The sequence below is a fragment of the Oncorhynchus nerka genome, linkage group LG18 (assembly GCF_034236695.1).
Source record: "Oncorhynchus nerka isolate Pitt River linkage group LG18, Oner_Uvic_2.0, whole genome shotgun sequence".
NCBI lineage: Eukaryota > Metazoa > Chordata > Actinopteri > Salmoniformes > Salmonidae > Oncorhynchus > Oncorhynchus nerka.
In genome coordinates, this window is record NC_088413.1 from 83,562,066 (window position 1) to 83,584,219 (window position 22,154).

The 22,154-nt window shown below is 52.9% G+C and overlaps 1 protein-coding gene across 3 annotated transcripts in view; it reads right to left on the minus strand.

Annotated features, from left to right (window-relative positions):
- rab11fip5a (RAB11 family interacting protein 5a (class I)) overlaps positions 1-22,154 on the minus strand; it is an 82,386-nt gene that overhangs the window by 18,012 nt on the left and 42,220 nt on the right. For all 3 annotated transcript variants that reach the window (XM_065004439.1, XM_065004438.1, XM_065004437.1), the window contains exon 3: positions 8,477-8,981. In XM_065004439.1, the coding sequence (XP_064860511.1) occupies positions 8,477-8,981 (505 nt within the window). The remainder of the gene's footprint in view (positions 1-8,476; positions 8,982-22,154) is intronic.

Genomic DNA, 22,154 nt, shown 5'->3' on the forward strand with positions numbered 1-22,154 from the left:
AGAGAGTAGTAAGTTTTAAGTTCCTCGGCGTACACATCACAGACAAACTGAATTGGTCCACCCACACAGACAGCATCGTGAAGAAGGCGCAGCAGCGCCTCTTCAACCTCAGGAGGCTGAAGAAATTCGGCTTGTCACCAAAAGCACTCACAAACTTCTACAGACGCACAATCGAGAGCATCCTGTATCACGGCAACTGGTACAGTAACTGCTCCACCCACAACCGTAAGGCTCTCCAGAGGGTAGTGAGGTCTGCACAACGCATCACCGGGGGCAAACTACCTGCCCTCCAGGACACCTACACCACCCGATGTCACAGGAAGGCCATAAAGATCATCAAGGACAACAACCACCCGAGCCACTGCCTGTTCACCCCGCTATCATCCAGAAGGCGAGGTCAGTACAGGTGCATCAAAGCTGGGACCGAGAGACTGAAAAACAGCTTCTATCTCAAGGCCATCAGACTGTTAAACAGCCACCACTAACATTGAGTGGCTGCTGCCAACACACTGTCATTGACACTGACTCAACTCCAGCCACTTTAATAATGGGAATTGATGGGAAATTATGTCAAATATATCACTAGCCACTTTAAACAATGCTACCTAATATAATGTTTACATACCCTACATTATTCATCTCATATGTATACGTATATACTGTACTCTATCTACTGCATCTTTATGTAATACATGTATCACTAGCCACTTTAACTATGCCACTTGGGTTACATACTCATCTCATATGTATATACTGCACTCAATACCATCTACTGTATCTTGCCTATGCCGCTCTGTACCATCACTTACTCATATATCTTTATGTACATATTCTTATCCCCTTACACTTGTGTCTATAAGGTAGTAGTTTTGGAATTGTTAGCTAGATTACTTGTTGGTTATTACTGCATTGTCGGAACTAGAAGCACAAGCATTTCGCTACACTCGCATTAACATCTGCTAACCATGTGTATGTGACAAATACAATTTGATTTGATTTGAAGTTGTGTTGCTACCATGTTGTTGTCATGTGTTGCTACCATGTTGTGTTGTTGTCATGTTGTGTTGCTACTATGTTGTGTTGTCATGTGTTGCTGCCTTGCTATGTTGTCGTCTTAGGTCTCTCTTTATGTAGGGTTGTGTTGTTGTCTTAGGTCTCTCTTTATGTAGGGTTGTGTTGTTGTCTTAGGTCTCTCTTTATGTAGGGTTGTGTTGTTGTCTTAGGTCTCTCTTTATGTAGGGTTGTGTTGTTGTCTTAGGTCTCTCTTTATGTAGGGTTGTGTTGTTGTCTTAGGTCTCTCTTTATGTAGGGTTGTGTTGTTGTCTTAGGTCTCTCTTTATGTAGGGTTGTGTTGTTGTCTTAGGTCTCTCTTTATGTAGGGTTGTGGTCTCTCTTTATGTAGGGTTGTGTTGTTGTCTTAGGTCTCTCTTTATGTAGGGTTGTGTTGTTGTCTTAGGTCTCTCTTTATGTAGGGTTGTGTTGTTGTCTTAGGTCTCTCTTTATGTAGGGTTGTGTTGTTGTCTTAGGTCTCTCTTTATGTAGGGTTGTGTTGTTGTCTTAGGTCTCTCTTTATGTAGGGTTGTGTTGTTGTCTTAGGTCTCTCTTTATGTAGGGTTGTGTTGTTGTCTTAGGTCTCTCTTTATGTAGGGTTGTGTTGTTTTCTTAGGTCTCTCTTTATGTAGGGTTGTGTTGTTGTCTTAGGTCTCTCTTTATGTAGGGTTGTGGTCTCTCTTTATGTAGGGTTGTGTTGTTGTCTTAGGTCTCTCTTTATGTAGGGTTGTGTTGTTGTCTTAGGTCTCTCTTTATGTAGGGTTGTGTTGTTGTCTTAGGTCTCTCTTTATGTAGGGTTGTGTTGTTGTCTTAGGTCTCTCTTTATGTAGTGTTGTGTTGTCTTAGGTCTCTCTTTATGTAGGGTTGTGTTGTTGTCTTAGGTCTCTCTTTATGTAGGGTTGTGTTGTTGTCTTAGGTCTCTCTTTATGTAGGGTTGTGTTGTTGTCTTAGGTCTCTCTTTATGTAGGGTTGTGTTGTTGTCTTAGGTCTCTCTTTATGTAGGGTTGTGGTCTCTCTTTATGTAGGGTTGTGTTGTTGTCTTAGGTCTCTCTTTATGTAGGGTTGTGTTGTTGTCTTAGGTCTCTCTTTATGTAGGGTTGTGTTGTTGTCTTAGGTCTCTCTTTATGTAGGGTTGTGGTCTCTCTTTATGTAGGGTTGTGGTCTCTCTTTATGTAGGGTTGTGGTCTCTCTTTATGTAGGGTTGTGGTCTCTCTTTATGTAGGGTTGTGGTCTCTCTTTATGTAGTGTTGTGTTGTTGTCTTAGGTCTCTCTTTATGTAGGGTTGTGTTGTTGTCTTAGGTCTCTCTTTATGTAGGGTTGTGTTGTTGTCTTAGGTCTCTCTTTATGTAGGGTTGTGTTGTTGTCTTAGGTCTCTCTTTATGTAGGGTTGTGTTGTTGTCTTAGGTCTCTCTTTATGTAGGGTTGTGTTGTTGTCTTAGGTCTCTCTTTATGTAGGGTTGTGTTGTTGTCTTAGGTCTCTCTATGTAGGGTTGTGGTCTCTCTTTATGTAGGGTTGTGTTGTTGTCTTAGGTCTCTCTTTATGTAGGGTTGTGTTGTTGTCTTAGGTCTCTCTTTATGTAGGGTTGTGGTCTCTCTTTATGTAGGGTTGTGGTCTCTCTTTATGTAGGGTTGTGGTCTCTCTTTATGTAGGGTTGTGGTCTCTCTTTATGTAGGGTTGTGGTCTCTCTTTATGTAGTGTTGTGTTGTTGTCTTAGGTCTCTCTTTATGTAGGGTTGTGTTGTTGTCTTAGGTCTCTCTTTATGTAGGGTTGTGTTGTTGTCTTAGGTCTCTCTTTATGTAGGGTTGTGTTGTTGTCTTAGGTCTCTCTTTATGTAGGGTTGTGTTGTTGTCTTAGGTCTCTCTTTATGTAGGGTTGTGTTGTTGTCTTAGGTCTCTCTTTATGTAGGGTTGTGTTGTTGTCTTAGGTCTCTCTTTATGTAGGGTTGTGTTGTTGTCTTAGGTCTCTCTATGTAGGGTTGTGGTCTCTCTTTATGTAGGGTTGTGTTGTTGTCTTAGGTCTCTCTTTATGTAGGGTTGTGGTCTCTCTTTATGTAGGGTTGTGTTGTTGTCTTAGGTCTCTCTTTATGTAGGGTTGTGGTCTCTCTTTATGTAGGGTTGTGGTCTCTCTTTATGTAGGGTTGTGTTGTTGTCTTAGGTCTCTCTTTATGTAGGGTTGTGTTGTTGTCTTAGGTCTCTCTTTATGTAGGGTTGTGTTGTTGTCTTAGGTCTCTCTTTATGTAGGGTTGTGTTGTTGTCTTAGGTCTCTCTTTATGTAGGGTTGTGTTGTTGTCTTAGGTCTCTCTTTATGTAGGGTTGTGGTCTCTCTTTATGTAGGGTTGTGGTCTCTCTTTATGTAGGGTTGTGTTGTCTTAGGTCTCTCTTTATGTAGGGTTGTGTTGTCTTAGGTCTCTCTTTATGTAGGGTTGTGTTGTCGTCTTAGGTCTCTCTTTATGTAGGGTTGTGTTGTCGTAGGTCTCTCTTTATGTAGGGTTGTGTTGTTGTCTTAGGTCTCTCTTTATGTAGGGTTGTGTTGTTGTCTTAGGTCTCTCTTTATGTAGGGTTGTGTTGTTGTCTTAGGTCTCTCTTTATGTAGGGTTGTGTTGTTGTCTTAGGTCTCTCTTTATGTAGGGTTGTGTTGTTGTCGTAGGTCTCTCTTTATGTAGGGTTGTGTTGTTGTCTTAGGTCTCTCTTTATGTAGGGTTGTGTTGTTGTCTTAGGTCTCTCTTTATGTAGGGTTGTGTTGTCGTAGGTCTCTCTTTATGTAGGGTTGTGTTGTTGTCTTAGGTCTCTCTTTATGTAGGGTTGTGTTGTTGTCGTAGGTCTCTCTTTATGTAGGGTTGTGGTCTCTCTTTATGTAGGGTTGTGGTCTCTCTTTATGTAGGGTTGTGTCGTCTCTCTTGTTGTGATGTGTGTTGTTGTCCTGTATTTTTATTGTATTTATTGATTGATAGATTTTTTTTATCCCAGGCCCCCGTCCCCACAGGAGGCCTTTTGCCTTTTGGTAGGGCGTCATTGTAAATAAGAATTTGTTTTTAACTGACTTGCCTAGTTAAATAAAGGAGAAATAAAAGTACAAAATAAATCAAATGTGCATAGTTGTCTCCGTCTCAGCACCAAAATACTCCCATCTAGTAGATTATTTAGGGTTAGGAAAGTGTTTATCAACCATAAAAACACGCTATTCTTCAGTTCAAAGTTCAGAAAACCCATAGAGAGAAAAGAGCATGAAAAGGAATAACATTCCATTTCTGTGATCTGGGGCCATAATGCTCAGTGTACAGGAAGTAGGCTTCAAGCCCATTATGAAACCAGGGGACATATCCACAGTCTCAGAGTGACGATATTATGGGATCAGTACCTTATATGGAGAGGGAGGGGACCTGACCCCAGATCAGCTTTCTACAGAGGATTGATACGAAGCATATGAGGAGATTTCAGTGGTGGGGGTCTCTCAAGATTGTACCAATGGGAAACCACACACTGAGTAAAGCAATAACTAAATTAATTTCTCCATAAATAAAGTAAACACTCACAACAATAATCAGACGAGGCATGAAGGTCAGTAAATTAGAAACAACCAAAAGGTACCTGTATGCATGGAGAGAGGAATCTCTTGCTGAATGGGGAAACAGTGGCTTTATCCCCAGGTGTATCCCATCAGCACTGCCCACCCTCCCAACTCCGCCCACCTCTCCTACTCCGCCCACCAATCTGCTACAGGAAGTAAGCACAGCAAAACACAGTAGACAGAGCAGGGAGGGACGGTCACACCACCACCCATACAGCGTAGAGCGTAAAAAAGTGCGTGGGTTGTGATCAGTATATACAACTAGAGGCACTACACCCAAAGTGTTGTAGAGCCCAGATCAGGCCAAGAGCCTCCTTCCAGTCACGTTCCAACTCAATCCAGTAACCAGGCAACAACCACTTCAAGATCTGATGGAACCGCTCCATGGCTCCCTGACTCTGTGTATGATATGCGGTCGCAAGATTGTGTCTGATGCGAAGTTGGCGTTAACACCTGTGCAAACATGTGAGAAGTGAAGATGGAACCTTGATCACTTTGAATAATTTTGGGTATTTCCCGAAAACAGAAATAAACTGAGTCAATGCCCTAACAACTGACGTGGTTGTTATGGTACAGAGAGGATAAGCAGCTGGATAACGGGTCTCTGGGCACATCACCGTCAACAGTTAAATTCTACCGGTTTGGAATGAGGCAATGGGCCAACACATTCAATAGTTAAATACTACCGGTTTGGAATGAGGCAATGGGCCTACACATTCAATAGTTAAACGCTCAAAGGTTTGGCTTACTACTGATATTGGGTACAAAGGTGCTGGCTTTAACGTCTGGTTAGGCTTCCCCAGTCAACTGGCAAGTATGGCAAAGTTTGATAAATGCTGAGACGGCTCTTTTCAGACTAGGCCAAAATAAATGAATATGGCCATGGGTCTTCCCAACACCTAAGTGACCAGCAACATCCCCATGAGACGTCTGCAAAACCATATCACGGAAGGTATATGGTACTACAATTTGAATGACAAGGTCACCCAAAAAATAGTCACCACGAGGCAGCCATTTCCTCAACAACAATTGATCCTTTAGGTAGTATCTCTGTACTACATTTGGAACATCATCGGCCGGGAGGACCTGCTCAAACAACCCTTTCAGAGCCGGGTCAGCCCGCTGTTCTGCTACCAGGTCACAGACAAAGGAAGGTCAGGTACACAAGTTACAGAATAGTCCGCCACCTCGCTGGTCCCTACACCTGACTCAGACACGGACTCATTGTATGAGTCACGGCACAAGCAGTAAACAATTTGGGGAAAACTCTGAGCACCTTCATCCGGCACCTCTCGGAGATGGGCCCAAGGAAACCATGAGAGGTGGTGATACATCTCGCCAGACCCGCCCACCGGCAAGGTCATTTCCTAGAATCACCGCCACTCCTATGATAACGTCACCTTGTACCAGATCTGTGGAGAGCACAAGTTTGTGTAAAGGGACAGACACAATATGCAAAACTATCCCTCGGATCAAGACATGTTATAATGTTATAATGTGTCGCAATTCATAACAATTGGTCTTAAGTATAGCAAACCAGAAGCTCCTCCCTCGGGACTTGGAAGAATTCCTTAATGTTAGCCATAGTCAAACAGTTTGGACGAACCAACTATGGACGAACAACAACCTGCTCTCGCCCCAATTGAGTAAATCAAACCAGACTAAAACAAAATCACAGTGTCAACCACACAGGAGAGAAAAACAATTAATGGAGCTTCCTCAAGACCTATTACTAGCTCAACCCTAGTCTTCAGACAGTTACTGGCAGTGGGTAGCTACCTCAAGACCTATTACTAGCTCAACCCTAGTCTTCAGACAGTTACTGGCAGTGGGTAGCTACCTCAAGACCTATTACTAGCTCAACCCTAGTCTTCAGACAGTTACTGGTGGTGGGTAGCTTCCTCAAGACCTATTACTAGCTCAACCCTAGTCTTCAGACAGTTACTGGCGGTGGGTAGCTTCCTCAAGACCTATTACTAGCTCAACCCTAGTCTTCAGACAGTTACCGGTGGTGGGTAGCTTCCCCAAGACCTATTACTAGCTCAACCCTAGTCTTCAGACAGTTACTGGCGGTGGGTAGCTTCTCCAAGACATTTTACATTTACATTTAAGTCATTTAGCAGACGCTCTTCAACCCTAGTCTTCAGACAGTTACTGGCGGTGGGTAGCTTCCCCAAGACCTATTACTAGCTCAACCCTAGTCTTCAGACAGTTACTGGTGGTGGGTAGCTTCCTCAAGACCTATTACTAGCTCAACCCTAGTCTTTAGACAGTTACTGGTGGTGGGTAGCTTCTCCAAGACCTATTACTAGCTCAACCCTAGTCTTCAGACAGTTACTGGTGGTTGGTAGCTTCTCCAAGACCTATTACTAGCTCAACCCTAGTCTTCAGACTGTTACTGGTGGTGGGTAGCTTCTCCAAGACCTATTACTAGCTCAACCCTAGTCTTCAGACTGTTACTGGCAGTGGGTAGCTTCTCCAAGACCTATTACTAGCTCAACCCTAGTCTTCCTCCCACCTACACACAAAGACAGGCCCAGCTCAGAGAGGCCCAGCTCAGAGAGGCCCAGCTCAGAGAGGCCCAGCTCAGACAGGCCCAGCTCAGACAGGCCCAGCTCAGAGAGACCCAGCTCAGACAGGCCCAGCTCAGACAGGCCCAGCTCAGAGAGGACCAGCTCAGAGAGGACCAGCTCAGACAAACCCAGCTCAGAGAGGCCCAGCTCAGAGAGGCCCAGCTCAGACAGGAGCTCCATCAGCAGCAGATTTTCACACTGAACAAAAACGTCAGCTCAAAATGCAACAATTTCAAATATTTTACGAAGTTACAGTTCATAGAAGGAAATCAGTCAATTGAAAGAAATTCATTAGGCTCTAATCTATGGATTTCACATTACAGATGCACATCTGTAATCAGTCATCACACATAAAGAAATGTAGGGGCGTGGATCAGAACCAGTCAGTATCTGGTGTAACCAGCATTTGCCTCATGCAGCGCAACACATCTCCTTCACATAGAGTTGATCAGGTTGTTGATTGTGGCCTGTGGAATGTTGTCCCACTCCTCTTCAATGGCTGTGCGAAGTTGCTGGATATTGGCGGGAACTGGAACACGCTGTCATACAGATCGATCCAGAGCATCCCAAACATGCTCAATTGGTGACATGTCTGGTGAGTATGCAGGCCAAGGAAGAACTGGGACATTTTCAGCTTCCAGGGATTGTGTACAGATCCTTGTGACATGGTTGTGCCTTATCATGCTGAAACGTTACATAACTTCCAAGTTAACTTCAATATTTGTGCATAAAGGCATTTCTACCGCCATTTCTCGCATAATTAATTTAGATCCGTCTGCATTTATAAAATTGCACCAAAAACTTCCTGTTTCGGTCATGATTTATTTTTATATGGTATGACTGCTAGCATTAAAACTGTATGACTCCAACCTGCCCTGTGTAGAAACCTCTGGCACTTCAACATGACTCAATGACTCCAACCTGCCCTGTGTAGAAACCTCTGGCACTTCAACATGACTCAATGACTCCAACCTGCCCTGTGTAGAAACCTCTGGCACTTCAACATGACTCACTGACTCCAACCTGCCCTGTGTAGAAACCTCTGGCACTTCAACCAGTTGTCAACGGTCTAATAAGGCTAACCATCCCTTACACATCATACGATTTAAATCCTTTGGTTTTCTAGCAACATGACACAAACGTATCCTGGGTTGTGGTGGACATCTTTGAGACAAACCAGTTGTCATCTATAATATAGTCAGTGGAGGCCACTTATCTTTCTGAGCTGTCTACGTCACCCTGCGTTCGAGCCTGTTAACACCCAGTAGTGGTCATTCTTTCTCACCTGGGTTTGTTATGGTTGTCCTTTGATCCAAACCATCCTTTGTGTTTCTCGCCCGGGCCAGAGTCAGAGTTCGAGGCCTGTTCAGACTCATCCAGACAGTTCCTGCTCCGGCTGTCTCTGTCTGACTCCTCCCTGGCCCCCTCGCCCATCCCCTGGCCAGCCTGCTCCAGGGCCGCTGCGATGGCCACCTTCTCCTCCTTCCCTGCCTTGTCAAAGGACCAGCGCCGGCCATCCGCAGCGGGACCTTTAGGGAGGAGGACAGGGAGCTCCTCTCTCCGCTGGTTGAGGTTCTGGAGGGATTGGGACAGAGGCAGGTTCTTCTTCACCAGGGCTAGAGGATCTAAGGGTACTACAGGGTTCCCCGGGCAAGGGTCCAAGGTGGTGTTGTACACATGGCTTCCATTGATGCAGACAGGCTGAGGCACAGGGATGTTGATCTCTCCAGACTCGTCAGTGAACTCACATGTATAGGAGGCCAGCTTGGGAGACGACTCTGCCGTATGATCTGTGGAGGGGAAAGAGAGAGAGATGCTAGTGCTTGAATAGCATGTCTTTTCATGACAGGAAAAGACATGCAAAGAGCGACAATGTATGCAATAAAACAATTAAAGTAGTGGGATGGGGATGGGGATGGAGATGGGGATGGAGATGGGGATGGGGATGGGAGATAGGGATGGGGATGGGGATGGGGATGGGAGATAGGGATGGGGATGGGGATGGAGATGGGGATGGGGATGGGAGATAGGGATGGGGATGGGGATGGGGATGGGAGATAGGGATGGGGATGGGAGATAGGGATGGGGATGGGAGATAGGGATGGGGATGGGAGATAGGGATGGGGATGGGGATGGGCGATAGGGATGGGGATGGAGATGGGGATGGGGATGGGATAGTGGGTGGTAGGGGATGGGGATGGAGATGGGGATGGGGATGGGATAGTGGAGTGGTAGGGGGATGGGGATGGGATAGTGGAGTGGTAGGGGGATGGGGATGGGATAGTGGAGTGGTAGGGGGATGGGGATGGGGGATGGGGATGGGGATGGGGATGGGATAGTGGGAGTGGTAGGGGGATGGGGATGGGATAGTGGAGTGGTAGGGGGATGGGGATGGGGATGGGATAGTGGAGTGGTAGGGGGATGGGGATGGGGATGGGATAGTGGAGTGGTAGGGGGATGGGGATGGGGATGGGGATAGGGATGGGGATGGGGATGGGAGAGTGGAGTGGTAGGGGGATGGGGGATAGGGATGGGGATGGGGATGGGAGATAGGGATGGGGATGGGGATGGGAGATAGGGATGGGGATGGGATAGTGGAGTGGAAGTGGGGTAGTAGATGGGAGATAGGGATGGGGATGGGGATGGGGATGGGAGATAGGGATGGGGATGGGGATGGGAGATAGGGATGGGGATGGGGATGGGAGATAGGGATGGGGATGGGGATGGGATAGTGGAGTGGAAGTGGGGTAGTAGATGGGAGATGGGATAGTGGGGTAGTGGGGTGGTAGATGGGGTGATAGATGGGTTAGTGGGGTGGGAGTGGGGTGGTAGATGGGGGATGGGGTAGTGGGGTAGTGGGGTGATAGATGGGGTAGTGGGGTGGTAGATGGGGTAGTGGGGTGATAGATGGGATAGTGGGGTGGTAGATGGGGATGGGGTAGTGGGGTGGTAGATGGGGTAGTGGGGTGATAGATGGGGTAGTGGGGTGGTAGATGGGGTAGTGGGGTGATAGATGGGGTAGTGGGGTGGTAGATGGGAATGGGGTAGTGGGGTGATAGATGGGGTAGTGGGGTGGTAGATGGGAATGGGGTAGTGGGGTGGTAGATGGGGTATTGGTGTGGTAGATGGGAATGGGGTAGTGGGGTGATAGATGGGGTAGTGGGGTGGTAGTGGGGTGGTAGATGGGGGATGGGGTAGTGGGGTGGTAGATGGGAATGGGGTAGTGGGGTGGTAGATGGGTTATTGGTGTGGTAGATGGGAATGGGGTAGTGGGGTGGTAGATGGGGTAGTGGGGTGGTAGATGGGAATGGGGTAGTGGGGTGGAAGTGGGGTAGTAGATGGGAGATGGGGATGGGGTAGTGGGGTGGTAGATGGGGTAGTGGGGTGGTAGATGGGAATGGGGTAGGGGGTGATAGATGGGTTAGTGGGGTGGTAGTGGGGTAGTAGATGGGAGATGGGGTAGTGGGGTGGTGGTGGGGTGATAGATGGGGTAGTGGGGTGGTGGTGGGGTGGTAGATGGGAGATGGGGTAGTGGGGTGGTGGTGGGGTGATAGATGGGGTAGTGGGGTGGTGGTGGGGTAGTGGTAGATGGGGGATGGGGTAGTGGGGTGGTAGATGGGAATGGGGTAGTGGGGTGGTAGATGGGGTAGTGGGGTGGTAGATGGGGTATTGGTGTGGTAGATGGGAATGGGGTAGTGGGGTGGAAGTGGGGTAGTAGATGGGAGATGGGGGATGGGGTAGTGGGGTGGTAGATGGGGTATTGGTGTGGTAGATGGGAATGGGGTAGTGGGGTGGTAGATGGGGTAGTGGGGTGGAAGTGGGGTAGTAGATGGGAGATGGGGTGGTAGATGGGGTAGTGGGGTGGTAGATGGGGTAGTGGGGTGGTAGATGGGAATGGGGTAGTGGGGTGGTAGATGGGGTAGTGGGGTGGTAGATGGGAATGGGGTAGTGGGGTGATAGATGGGTTAGTGGGGTGGTAGTGGGGTAGTAGATGGGAGATGGGGTAGTGGGGTGGTGGTGGGGGTGATAGATGGGGTAGTGGGGTGGTGGTGGGGTGGTAGATGGGAGATGGGGTAGTGGGGTGGTGGTGGGGTGGTGATAGATGGGGTAGTGGGGTGGTGGTGGGGTGGTAGATGGGGGATGGGGTAGTGGGGTGGTAGATGGGAATGGGGTAGTGGGGTGGTAGATGGGGTAGTGGGGTGGTAGATGGGAATGGGGTAGTGGGGTGGAAGTGGGGTAGTAGATGGGAGATGGGGGATGGGGTAGTGGGGTGGTAGATGGGGTAGTGGGGTGGTAGATGGGAATGGGGTAGTGGGGTGATAGATGGGTTAGTGGGGTGGTAGTGGGGTAGTAGATGGGAGATGGGGTAGTGGGGTGGTAGTGGGGTGGTAGATGGGGGATGGGGTAGTGGGGTGGTAGATGGGAATGGGGTAGTGGGGTGGTAGATGGGGTATTGGTGTGGTAGATGGGAATGGGGTAGTGGGGTGGTAGATGGGGTAGTGGGGTGGAAGTGGGGTAGTAGATGGGAGATGGGGTGGTAGATGGGGTAGTGGGGTGGTAGATGGGGTAGTGGGGTGGTAGATGGGAATGGGGTAGTGGGGTGGTAGATGGGGTAGTGGGGTGGTAGTGGGGTAGTAGATGGGAGATGGGGTAGTGGGGTGGTGGTGGGGTGATAGATGGGGTAGTGGGGTGGTGGTGGGGTGGTAGATGGGAGATGGGGTAGTGGGGTGGTGGTGGGGTGATAGATGGGGTAGTGGGGTGGTGGTGGGGTGGTAGATGGGGGATGGGGTAGTGGGGTGGTAGATGGGAATGGGGTAGTGGGGTGGTAGATGGGGTAGTGGGGTGGTAGATGGGGTATTGGTGTGGTAGATGGGAATGGGGTAGTGGGGTGATAGATGGGGTAGTGGGGTGGTAGATGGGGTATTGGTGTGGTAGATGGGAATGGGGTAGTGGGGTGATAGATGGGTTAGTGGGGTGGTAGTGGGGTAGTAGATGGGAGATGGGGTAGTGGGGTGGTAGTGGGGTGGTAGATGGGGGATGGGGTAGTGGGGTGGTAGATGGGAATGGGGTAGTGGGGTGGTAGATGGGGTATTGGTGTGGTAGATGGGAATGGGGTAGTGGGGTGATAGATGGGTTAGTGGGGTGGTAGTGGGGTAGTAGATGGGAGATGGGGTGGTGATGGGTGGTAGTGGGGTGGTAGATGGGGGATGGGGTAGTGGTGGTAGATGGGAATGGGGCAGTGGGGTGGTAGATGGGGTATTGGTGTGGTAGATGGGAATGGGGTAGTGGGGTGGTAGATGGGGTAGTGGGGTGGAAGTGGGGTAGTAGATGGGAGATGGGGTAGTGGGGTGGTAGATGGGGTAGTGGGGTGGTAGATGGGAGATGGGGTAGTGGGGTGGTGGTGGGGTGATAGATGGGGTAGTGGGGTGGTGGTGGGGTGGTAGATGGGGTGGGGGTAGTGGGGTGGTAGATGGGAATGGGGTAGTGGGGTGGTAGATGGGGTAGTGGGGTGGTAGATGGGGATGGGGTAGTGGGGTGGTAGATGGGGTAGTGGGGTGGTAGATGGGAATGGGGTAGTGGGGTGGTAGATGGGGTAGTGGGGTGGTAGATGGGGGTGGTGTAGTGGGGTGGTAGTGGGGGGTGGTAGATGGGGATGGGGTAGTGGGGTGGTAGATGGGGATGGGGTAGTGGGGTGGTAGATAGGGTAGTGGGGTGGTAGTGGGGTGGGTAGATGGGGATGTGGGGTGGTGGTGGGGTGGGTAGATGGGGTAGTGGGCTGGTAGATGGGGTAGTGGGGTGGTAGATAGGGTAGTGGGGTGGTAGTGGGGTAGTGGAGTGTTAGACGGGGGATGGGGTGGTAGATGGGGTATTGGTGTGGTAGATGGGAATGGGGTAGTGGGGTGATAGATGGGGTAGTGGGGTGGTAGATGGGGTATTGGTGTGGTAGATGGGAATGGGGTAGTGGGGTGATAGATGGGGTAGTGGGGTGGTAGTGGGGTGATAGATGGGGTAGTGGGGTGGTAGTGGGGTGGTAGATGGGAATGGGGTAGTGGGGTGATAGATGGAGTAGTGGGGTGGTAGTGGGGTGGTAGATGGGGGATGGTGTAGTGGGGTGGTAGATGGGGTAGTGGGGTGGTAGATGGGGGATGGGGTAGTGGGGTGGTAGATGGGGTAGTGGGGTGGTAGATGGGGTAGTGGGGTGGTAGATGGGGTAGTGGGGTGGTAGATGGGGTAGTGGGGTGGTAGATGGGGTAGTGGGGTGGTAGTGGGGTGGTAGATGGGGTAGTGGGGTGGTAGTGGGGTGGTAGATGGAGGATGGGGTAGTGGGGTGGTAGATGGGAATGGGGTAGTGGGGTGATAGATGGGGTAGTGGGGTGGTAGATGGGAATGGGGTAGTGGGGTGATAGATGGGGTAGTGGAGTGTTAGACGGGGGATGGGGTGGAAGATGGGGTAGTGGGATGGTAGATGGGAATGGGGTAGTGGGGTGGTAGTGGGGTGATAGATGGGGTAGTGGGGTGGTAGGTGGGGTATTGGTGTGGTAGATGGGAATGGGGTAGTGGGGTGATAGATGGGGTAGTGGGGTGGTAGTGGGGTGATAGATGGGGTAGTGGGGTGGTAGTGGGGTGGTAGATGGGGGATGGGGTAGTGGGGTGGTAGATGGGAATGGGGTAGTGGGGTGATAGATGGGGTAGTGGGGTGGTAGATGGGGTATTGGTGTGGTAGATGGGAATGGGGTAGTGGGGTGATAGATGGGGTAGTGGGGTGGTAGTGGGGTGGTAGATGGGGTAGTGGGGTGGTAGTGGGGTGGTAGATGGGGGATGGGGTAGTGGGGTGGTAGATGGGAATGGGGTAGTGGGGTGATAGACGGGGGATGGGGTGGTAGATGGGGGGTGGGTAGATGGGAATGGGGAAGTGGGGTGATAGATGGGGTAGTGGGGTGGTAGTGGGGTGGTAGATGGGGATGGGGTAGTGGGGTGGTAGATGGGAATGGGGTAGTGGGGTGGTAGATGGGGTAGTAGATGGGGGATGGGGTAGTGGGGTGGTAGATGGGGTAGTGGGGGTGGTAGATGGGGTAGTGGGGTGGTAGATAGGGTAGTGGGGTGGTAGATGGGGTGGTGGGGGTGATAGATGGGGTAGTGGGGTGGTAGTGGGGTGGTAGATGGGGGATGGGGTAGTGGGGTGGTAGATGGGGTAGTGGGGTGGTAGTGGGGTGGTAGATGGGGTAGTGGGGTGGTAGTGGGGTGGTAGATGGGGGATGGGGTAGTGGGGTGGTAGATAGGGGTAGTGGGTGGTAGATGGGAATGGGGTAGTGGGGTGGTAGATGGGGTAGTGGGGTGGTAGATGGGGTAGTGGGGTGGTAGATGGGGTAGAGGGAAGGTGGATGGGGGTGGTGTAGTGGGGTGGTAGATGGGGATGGGGTAGTGGGGTGGTAGATAGGGTAGTGGGGGTGGTAGTGGGGTGGGTAGATGGGGTAATGGGGTGGTAGTGGGGTGGGTAGATGGGGTAGTGGGGTGGTAGATAGGGTAGTGGGGTGGTAGTGGGGTGGTAGTGGGGTGGTAGTGGGGTGGGTAGATGGGGTAGTGGGGTGGTAGATAGGTAGTGGGGTGGTAGTGGGGGGTAGATGGGGTAATGGGGTGGTAGTGGGGTGGGTAGATGGGGGATGGGGTGGTAGATGGGGTAGTGGGGTGGTAGATGGGAATGGGGTAGTGGGGTGGTAGATGGGGTAATGGGGTGGTAGTGGGGTGGTAGATGGGGGATGGGGTAGTGGGGTGGTAGATGGGGATGGGGTAGTGGGGTGGTAGATAGGGTAGTGGGGTGGTAGTGGGGTGGGTAGATAGGGTAGTGGGGTGGTAGTGGGTGTTAGATGGGGGATGGGGTGGTAGATGGGAATGGGGTAGTGGGGTGGTAGATGGGGTAGTGGGGTGGTAGATGGGGTATTGGTGTGGTAGATGGGAATGGGGTAGTGGGGTGGAAGTGGGGTAGTAGATGGGAGATGGGGGATGGGGTAGTGGGGTGGTAGATGGGGTAGTGGGGTGGTAGATGGGAATGGGGTAGTGGGGTGATAGATGGGTTAGTGGGGTGGTAGTGGGGTAGTAGATGGGAGATGGGGTAGTGGGGTGGTAGTGGGGTGGTAGATGGGGGATGGGGTAGTGGGGTGGTAGATGGGAATGGGGTAGTGGGGTGGTAGATGGGGTATTGGTGTGGTAGATGGGAATGGGGTAGTGGGGTGGTAGATGGGGTAGTGGGGTGGAAGTGGGGTAGTAGATGGGAGATGGGGTGGTAGATGGGGTAGTGGGGTGGTAGATGGGGTAGTGGGGTGGTAGATGGGAATGGGGTAGTGGGGTGGTAGATGGGGTAGTGGGGTGGTAGATGGGAATGGGGGTAGTGGGGTGATAGATGGGTTAGTGGGGTGGTAGTGGGGTAGTAGATGGGAGATGGGGTAGTGGGGTGGTGGTGGGGTGATAGATGGGGTAGTGGGGTGGTGGTGGGGTGGTAGATGGGAGATGGGGTAGTGGGGTGGTGGTGGGGTGATAGATGGGGTAGTGGGGTGGTGGTGGGGTGGTAGATGGGGGATGGGGTAGTGGGGTGGTAGATGGGAATGGGGTAGTGGGGTGGTAGATGGGGTAGTGGGGTGGTAGATGGGGTATTGGTGTGGTAGATGGGAATGGGGTAGTGGGGTGATAGATGGGGTAGTGGGGTGGTAGATGGGGTATTGGTGTGGTAGATGGGAATGGGGTAGTGGGGTGATAGATGGGTTAGTGGGGTGGTAGTGGGGTAGTAGATGGGAGATGGGGTAGTGGGGTGGTAGTGGGGTGGTAGATGGGGGATGGGGTAGTGGGGTGGTAGATGGGAATGGGGTAGTGGGGTGGTAGATGGGGTATTGGTGTGGTAGATGGGAATGGGGTAGTGGGGTGATAGATGGGTTAGTGGGGTGGTAGTGGGGTAGTAGATGGGAGATGGGGTAGTGGGGTGGTAGTGGGGTGGTAGATGGGGGATGGGGTAGTGGGGTGGTAGATGGGAATGGGGTAGTGGGGTGGTAGATGGGGTATTGGTGTGGTAGATGGGAATGGGGTAGTGGGGTGGTAGATGGGGTAGTGGGGTGGAAGTGGGGTAGTAGATGGGAGATGGGGGATGGGGTAGTGGGGTGGTAGATGGGGTAGTGGGGTGGTAGATGGGAGATGGGGTAGTGGGGTGGTGGTGGGGTGATAGATGGGGTAGTGGGGTGGTGGTGGGGTGGTAGATGGGGTAGTGGGGTGGTAGATGGGAATGGGGTAGTGGGGTGGTAGATGGGGTAGTGGGGTGGTAGATGGGGGATGGGGTAGTGGGGTGGTAGATAGGGTAGTGGGGTGGTAGATGGGAATGGGGGTAGTGGGGTGGTAGATGGGGTAGTGGGGTGGTAGATGGGGGTGGTGTAGTGGGGTGGTAGTGGGGTGGTAGATGGGGATGGGGTAGTGGGGTGGTAGATGGGGATGGGGTAGTGGGGTGGTAGATAGGGTAGTGGGGTGGTAGTGGGGTGGGTAGATGGGGTCGTGGGGTGGTGGTGGGGTGGGTAGATGGGGTAGTGGGCTGGTAGATGGGGTAGTGGGGTGGTAGATAGGGTAGTGGGGTGGTAGTGGGGTAGTGGAGTGTTAGACGGGGGATGGGGTGGTAGATGGGGTATTGGTGTGGTAGATGGGAATGGGGTAGTGGGGTGATAGATGGGGTAGTGGGGTGGTAGATGGGGTATTGGTGTGGTAGATGGGAATGGGGTAGTGGGGTGATAGATGGGGTAGTGGGGTGGTAGTGGGGTGATAGATGGGGTAGTGGGGTGGTAGTGGGGTGGTAGATGGGAATGGGGTAGTGGGGTGATAGATGGGGTAGTGGGGTGGTAGTGGGGTGGTAGATGGGGGATGGGGTAGTGGGGTGGTAGATGGGGTAGTGGGGTGGTAGATGGGGGATGGGGTAGTGGGGTGGTAGATGGGGTAGTGGGGTGGTAGATGGGGTAGTGGGGTGGTAGATGGGGTAGTGGGGTGGTAGATGGGGTAGTGGGGTGGTAGATGGGGTAGTGGGGTGGTAGTGGGGTGGTAGATGGGGTAGTGGGGTGGTAGGTGGGGTATTGGTGTGGTAGATGGGAATGGGGTAGTGGGGTGATAGATGGGGTAGTGGGGTGGTAGTGGGGTGATAGATGGGGTAGTGGGGTGGTAGTGGGGTGGTAGATGGGGGATGGGGTAGTGGGGTGGTAGATGGGAATGGGGTAGTGGGGTGGTAGTGGGGTGATAGATGGGGTAGTGGGGTGGTAGGTGGGGTATTGGTGTGGTAGATGGGAATGGGGTAGTGGGGTGATAGATGGGGTAGTGGGGTGGTAGTGGGGTGATAGATGGGGTAGTGGGGTGGTAGTGGGGTGGTAGATGGGGGATGGGGTAGTGGGGTGGTAGATGGGAATGGGGTAGTGGGGTGATAGATGGGGTAGTGGGGTGGTAGATGGGGTATTGGTGTGGTAGATGGGAATGGGGTAGTGGGGTGATAGATGGGGTAGTGGGGTGGTAGTGGGGTGGTAGATGGGGTAGTGGGGTGGTAGTGGGGTGGTAGATGGGGGATGGGGTAGTGGGGTGGTAGATGGGAATGGGGTAGTGGGGTGATAGACGGGGGATGGGGTGGTAGATGGGGTATTGGTGTGGTAGATGGGAATGGGGAAGTGGGGTGATAGATGGGGTAGTGGGGTGGTAGTGGGGTGGTAGATGGGGATGGGGTAGTGGGGTGGTAGATGGGAATGGGGTAGTGGGGTGGTAGATGGGGTAGTAGATGGGGGATGGGGTAGTGGGGTGGTAGATGGGGTAGTGGGGTGGTAGATGGGGTAGTGGGGTGGTAGATGGGGTAGTGGGGTGGTAGATAGGGTAGTGGGGTGGTAGATGGGGTAGTGGGGTGATAGATGGGGTAGTGGGGTGGTAGTGGGGTGGTAGATGGGGGATGGGGTAGTGGGGTGGTAGATGGGGTAGTGGGGTGGTAGTGGGGTGGTAGATGGGGTAGTGGGGTGGTAGTGGGGTGGTAGATGGGGGATGGGGTAGTGGGGTGGTAGATAGGGTAGTGGGTGGTAGATGGGAATGGGGTAGTGGGGTGGTAGATGGGGTAGTGGGGTGGTAGATGGGGTAGTGGGGTGGTAGATGGGGTAGGGGAAGGTGGATGGGGGGTGGTGTAGTGGGGTGGTAGATGGGGATGGGGTAGTGGGGTGGTAGATGGGGATGGGGTAGTGGGGTGGTAGATAGGGTAGTGGGGTGGTAGTGGGGTGGGTAGATGGGGTAATGGGGTGGTAGTGGGGTGGGTAGATGGGGTAGTGGGGTGGTAGATAGGGTAGTGGGGTGGTAGTGGGGTGGGTAGATGGGGTAGTGGGGTGGTAGATAGGGTAGTGGGGTGGTAGTGGGGTGGGTAGATGGGGTAATGGGGTGGTAGTGGGGTGGGTAGATGGGGGATGGGGTGGTAGATGGGGTAGTGGGGTGGTAGATGGGAATGGGGTAGTGGGGTGGGTAGATGGGGTAATGGGGTGGTAGTGGGGTGGTAGATGGGGGATGGGGTAGTGGGGTGGTAGATGGGGATGGGGTAGTGGGGTGGTAGATAGGGTAGTGGGGTGGTAGTGGGGTGGGTAGATAGGGTAGTGGGGTGGTAGTGGGTGTTAGACGGGGATGGGGTGGTAGATGGGAATGGGGTAGTGGGGTGGTAGATGGGGTATTGGTGTGGTAGATGGGAATGGGGTAGTGGGGTGGTAGATGGGGTATTGGTGTGGTAGTGGGGTGGTAGATGGGGTAGTGGGGTGGTAGATGGGGTAGTGGGGTGGTAGATAGGGTAGTGGGGTGGTAGATGGGGTAGTGGGGTGGTAGATGGGGTAGTGGGGTGGTAGATGGGGTAGTGGGGTGGTAGATGGGGTAGTGGGGTGGTAGATAGGGTAGTGGGGTGGTAGATGGGGTAGTGGGGTGGTAGATGGGGTAGTGGGGTGGTAGATGGGGTAGTGGGGTGGTAGATGGGGTAGTGGGGTGGTAGATGGGGTAGTGGGGTGGTAGATAGGGTAGTGGGGTGGTAGATGGGTTAGTGGGGTGGTAGATGGGGTAGTGGGGTGGTAGATGGGGTATTGGTGTGGTAGTGGGGTGGGTAGATGGGGTAGTGGGTGGTAGATGGGGTAGTGGGGTGGGTAGATGGGGTAATGGGGTGGTAGATGGGAATGGGGTAGTGGGGTGGTAGATAGGGTAGTGGGGTGGTAGTGGGGTGGTAGATGGGGAATGGGGTAGTGGGGTGGTAGATAGGGTAGTGGGGTGGTAGTGGGGTGGGTAGATAGGGTAGTGGGGTGGGTAGATGGGGTATTGGTGTGGTAGATGGGAATGGGGTAGTGGGGTGATAGATGGGGTAGTGGGGTGGTAGATGGGGGTGGTGTAGTGGGGTGGTAGTGGGGTGGTAGATGGGGGATGAGGTAGTGGGGTGGTAGATGGGAATGGGGTAGTGGGGTGGTAGATGGGGTAGTGGGGTGGTAGATGGGAATGGGGTAGTGGGGTGATAGATGGGGTAGTGGGGTGGTAGACGGGGATGGGGTAGTGGGGTGGTAGATGGGAATGGGGTAGTGGGGTGGTAGATGGGGTAGTGGGGTGGTAGTGGGGTGGTAGATGGGGGATGGGGTAGTGGGGTGGTAGATAGGGTAGTGGGGTGGTAGATGGGGTGGTAGATGGGGGGTGGTGTAGTGGGGTGGTAGTGGGGTGGGTAGATGGGGTAATGGGGTGGTAGTGGGGTGGTAGATGGGGGATGGGGTAGTGGGGTGGTAGATAGGGTAGTGGGGTGGTAGTGGGGTGGGTAGATAGGGTAGTGGGGTGGTAGTGGAGTGTTAGACGGGGATGGGGTGGTAGATGGGAATGGGATAGTGGGGTGGTAGATGGGGATGGGGTAGTGGGGTGGTAGATGGGGATGGGGTAGTGGGGTGGTAGATAGGGTAGTGGGGTGGTAGTGGGGTGGGTAGATAGGGTAGTGGGGTGGTAGTGGAGTGTTAGACGGGGGATGGGGTGGTAGATGGGAATGGGGTAGTGGGGTGGTAGATGGGGTATTGGTGTGGTAGATGGGAATGGGGTAGTGGGGTGGTAGATGGGGTATTGGTGTGGTAGTGGGGTGGTAGATGGGGTAGTGGGGTGGTAGATGGGGTAGTGGGGTGGTAGATAGGGTAATGGGGTGGTAGATGGGGTAGTGGGGTGGTAGATGGGGTAGTGGGGTGGTAGATAGGGTAGTGGGGTGGTAGATGGGGTAGTGGAGTAGAAGATGGTGGTAGTGGGGTGGAAGATGGTGGTAGTGGAGTGGTAGATGGGGTAGTGGAGTAGAAGATGGTGGTAGTGGGGTGGTAGATGGTGGTAGTGGGGTGGAAGATGGTGGTAGATGGGGTAGTGGGGTGGAAGATGGTGGTAGTGGGGTGGTAGATGGTGGTAGATAGGGTAGTGGGGTGGTAGATGGGGTAGTGGGGTGGAAGATGGTGGTAGTGGGGTGGTAGATGGTGGTAGTGGGGTGGAAGATGGTGGTAGATAGGGTAGTGGGGTGGTAGAAGGGGTAGTGGGGTGGTAGATGGGGTACCGGGGTGTTAGACGGGGGATGGGGTGGTAGATGGGGTATTGGTGTGGTAGATGGGAATGGGGTAGTGGGGTGATAGATGGGGTAGTGGGGTGGTAGATGGGGTATTGGTGTGGTAGATGGGAATGGGGTAGTGGGGTGATAGATGGGGTAGTGGGGTGGTAGTGGGGTGGTAGATGGGGGATGGGGTAGTGGGGTGGTAGATGGGAATGGGGTAGTGGGGTGGTAGATGGGGTAGTGGGGTGGTAGATGGGGGATGGGGTAGTGGGGTGGTAGATAGGGTAGTGGGGTGGTAGATGGGAATGGGGTAGTGGGGTGGTAGATGGGGTAGTGGGGTGGTAGATGGGGGTGGTGTAGTGGGGTGGTAGTGGGGTGGTAGATGGGGGTGGTGTAGTGGGGTGGTAGTGGGGTGGTAGATGGGGATGGGGTAGTGGGGTGGTAGATAGGGTAGTGGGGTGGTAGTGGGGTGGGTAGATGGGGTAGTGGGGTGGTAGTGGGGTGGGTAGATGGGGTAGTGGGGTGGTAGTGGGCTGGTAGATGGGGTAGTGGGGTGGTAGATGGGGTAGTGGGCTGGTAGATGGGGTAGTGGGGTGGTAGATGGGGTAGTGGGCTGGTAGATGGGGTAGTGGGGTGGTAGATAGGGTAGTGGGGTGGTAGATAGGGTAGTGGGGTGGTAGATGGGGTAGTGGGGTGGTAGATAGGGTAGTGGGGTGGTAGATAGGGTAGTGGGGTGGTAGATGGGGTAGTGGGGTGGTAGATGGGGTAGTGGGGTGGTAGATGGGGTAGTGGGGTGGTAGATGGGGTAGTGGGGTGGTAGATGGGGTAGTGGGGTGGTAGATGGGGTAGTGGGGTGGTAGATGGGGTAGTGGGGTGGTAGATGGGGTATTGGTGTGGTAGTGGGGTGGGTAGATGGGGTAGTGGGGTGGTAGATGGGGTAGTGGGGTGGGTAGATGGGGTAATGGGGTGGTAGATGGGAATGGGGTAGTGGGGTGGTAGATAGGGTAGTGGGGTGGTAGATGGGGAATGGGGTAGTGGGGTGGTAGATAGGGTAGTGGGGTGGTAGTGGGGTGGGTAGATGGGGTAGTGGGGTGGTAGTGGGGTGGGTAGATGGGGTATTGGTGTGGTAGATGGGAATGGGGTAGTGGGGTGATAGATGGGGTAGTGGGGTGGTAGATGGGGGTGGTGTAGTGGGGTGGTAGTGGGGTGGTAGATGGGGTAGTGGGGTGGTAGATGGGAATGGGGTAGTGGGGTGGTAGATGGGGTAGTGGGGTGGTAGATGGGAATGGGTTAGTGGGGTGATAGATGGGGTAGTGGGGTGGTAGATGGGGGTGGTGTAGTGGGGTGGTAGATGGGGTAGTGGGGTGGAAGATGGTGGTAGTGGGGTGGTAGATGG